This window comes from Zosterops lateralis (genome assembly GCF_965231275.1).
Source record: "Zosterops lateralis genome assembly, chromosome: 23".
Taxonomy (NCBI): domain Eukaryota; kingdom Metazoa; phylum Chordata; class Aves; order Passeriformes; family Zosteropidae; genus Zosterops; species Zosterops lateralis.
Genome location: NC_139783.1, coordinates 5,209,757 through 5,212,620, shown reverse-complemented (window position 1 = coordinate 5,212,620; position 2,864 = coordinate 5,209,757). Strand labels below are relative to the sequence as shown.

Here is a 2,864-nt window from a genome sequence, read left to right as displayed (position 1 = left end):
CCAGGGACTCCTTCCAGCAGATCCTCGAGGCCACTGGGATGGGAGGGGGATGCTGAGGGCAGGACAAGGGGCTGACAGTGCCCAGCCTTGCTGGGGCTGTGCCAGGAGGCCCCAGGGCCTCAGGACAAGGTGTCTGCTCACAGCCTTTGGTGGCACAGAGGCTGCTGTGCCCCAGGGCACCAGGACTTGGCTTCTCTTTGTCCCCACCTGTCATCACTGCCTGCAGTTCTCTGCTCTGCCTGGGGCCTGGGGACACTTTCTCTGTTGTGTCCCACAGTGGGACCCATTAAAATTTCCAGAAACTTTGGAGTTGGATTCTGACCTGGAGCTCTGGAGAGATTTCTTCATCTCCCTTTCAGGGACTGATGTTCAGGGCTTCATCACCAGTGCTGCTGAGCTGGGCTGGGCTCCTGGCACAGAGGCAGCTCCTGGCAACCAAGAAGAGCTTAAAACCACATTTCTCTTGATGAGCAGCTCTTCTCCCAGCCCAGCAGGGCTGGGGCGCTGCCTGCAGCCACCCCGGGCACAGCACACAGGCACAGAGAGCTTCAATCACTCAGGGCTGGGAAGGGGCTCAGAAGTGCCTGGGGGAGAATCACTCCCAGCCCTTGGCACAGGAACCTCTGGCTGCAGGACAATGCAGCTGCAGCTCCTGCAGTCCTCTCCTAAAGCTGGAACATGCCAATGCCTACAGACTGTGAGTACATTCTCTGCTTGTCTCCTGTGTAGAGCAGCCAGGGGTGCCCAGGGCTGTCCTGCAGAGCAGGGTCCTGCAGCCCAGGGCGCTGTGCTGGGGCAGGGACTCTGCTGCCTGCCAGGGACAGCTCTCAGCCAGCCCTGGGAGCTGCTCCCAGCACTGGGGGACAAGATCTGGGTAGAAGGAGACACAGCTGGATAGGCTTGGAAGTGTTCTCCTTGTGTGGTGAAGATGCTGCATTGTTGAGGATGACTCCCAACATGGCATTTAATTGCAGAACATTTCCAAGGAGATTATCCAGGGAGCAAAGCGAGACAGGGGTTGCATATATAGGGAAATCCTGCTTTATTAATCTACTACTCTGTGTTGCCTGGATGGGAAATTGCACATAGACATTAATCTCTATGTTCAGGTTGAGAAAAAAGAACCAAGCAATTTTCTCTCAGACCTTACTAAACGAGGCAGTGACAGAAATCAGCAAAGGGCCCCTTGCAGGCAGCACCAGAATCACTTTTCCAGCCTCCTCAGGGTTGCTCTGAGGTTGCCATCAGAGCCTGCAGAGCCAGAGCTGCCCCTGGGCAGTGCCTGAGCTGGGAGGGCTCTGCAGGGCAGAGCTGAGCCCCCAGGGCTGGGCTGGGCTCTGGCAGCACTGGCAGGGCCCAGCCCTGGGACCAGGGAAGCAGCTGCAGGCAGGGACAGCTCCAGGCAGCAAAGCCCTGGGCAGGCAGTGGGGGGAAAGTGCCATCAAGCTGGCTGGGATATTCAAAGTCCTCCCCTAACTGAACTATTCCATGATTACTCTTTTTACAGATCCCCATGCCAAGACACCACAAATGTCCAACAGCAGCTCCATCAGCCACTTCCTCCTGCTGGCATTGGCAGACACGAGGCAGCTGCAGCTCCTGCACTTCTGCCTCTTCCTGGGCATCTCCCTGGCTGCCCTCCTGGCCAACGGCCTCGTCATCAGCGCCGTAGCCTGCGGCCACCACCTGCACAGCCCCATGTTCTTCTTCCTGCTCCACCTGGCCCTCAGTGACCTGGGCTGCATCTGCACCACTGTCCCCAAAGCCATGCACAATTCCCTCTGGGACACCAGGACCATCTCCTATACAGGATGTGCTGCACAGCTCTTTTTCTTTCTCTTCTTCATCTCAGCAGAGTTTTATCTCCTGACCATCATGTGCTACGACCACTACGTGTCCATCTGCAAACCCCTGCACTACGGGACCCTCCTGGGCAGCAGAGCTTGTGCCCACATGGCAGCAGCTGCCTGGGCCAGTGCCTTTCTCAATGCTCTCCTGCACACAGCCAATACATTTTCACTGCCCCTGTGCAAGGGCAATGCCCTGGGCCAGTTCTTCCGTGAAATCCCTCCGATCCTCAAGCTCTCCTGCTCCAAATCCTATCTCAGGGAACTGGGGCTCATTGCTATTAGTTGCTGTTTGGTATTTGGTTCTTTTCCGTTCATTGTTTACTCCTATGTGCAGATCTTCAGGGATGTGGTGAGGATCCCCTCTGAGCAGGGACGCCACAAAGCCTTTTCCACCTGCCTCCCTCACCTGGCTGTGGTCTCCCTGTTTGTGAGCACTGCCATGTTTGCCTACCTGAAGCCCACCTCCAACTCCTCCCAATCCCTGGATCTGGCCCTGTCAGTTCTGTACTCGGTGGTGCCTCCAGCCCTAAACCCCCTCATCTACAGCCTGAGGAACCAGGAGCTCAAGGCTGCAGTGTGGACACTGATGACTGGATGGTTTCAGAAACATTAAACTGCTGACCAATTTCTGAAAATCACTTGTAATAAAACTCAAATTTGATATTTCTTGTTAGTTTTGTTGAGGGTTTCTCCTGTGTTTTATTCTTTTAATCATGTTACAAATAAATCTCATTGTTTGTGTCATTTCTCATTTTGTTTCTCTGCATTTTCTCTGTAGCCACAGACTGTGTCAGTGAGGGGCTGCACTCTTGCTGGCTTTAAAAGAACTCAAAGATGTCCCAGCCAAGTTTTCTGCAGAGATCCCCTTTTGTTCCCTTCTCTGCAGCTGCAGCAGCAATGTCTGTGTGCAGAGCTGGGGGCAGATCAGGGCTGGCACAGCAGCTGTGCCCAGGAGCAGCAGCCCTTGGTGCTGCCAGTGCTGCTGCCGTGGCCCTGCCCCGCTGCCCTCCTGGC

General features: G+C 55.3%; 1 protein-coding gene across 1 annotated transcript; it reads left to right on the top strand.

Moving 5' to 3' along the window:
- Nucleotides 1-1,530: 1,530 nt before the first annotated feature.
- On the top strand, nt 1,531-2,463 carry LOC310918476 (olfactory receptor 14J1-like; the record flags this gene model as incomplete). The annotated part of the gene is made up of 1 exon (XM_083877333.1): nt 1,531-2,463. One exon carries the CDS (start codon nt 1,531-1,533, stop codon nt 2,461-2,463), a length of 933 nt encoding a protein of 310 aa, XP_083733459.1.
- Between the last annotated feature and the right edge of the window lie 401 nt (nt 2,464-2,864).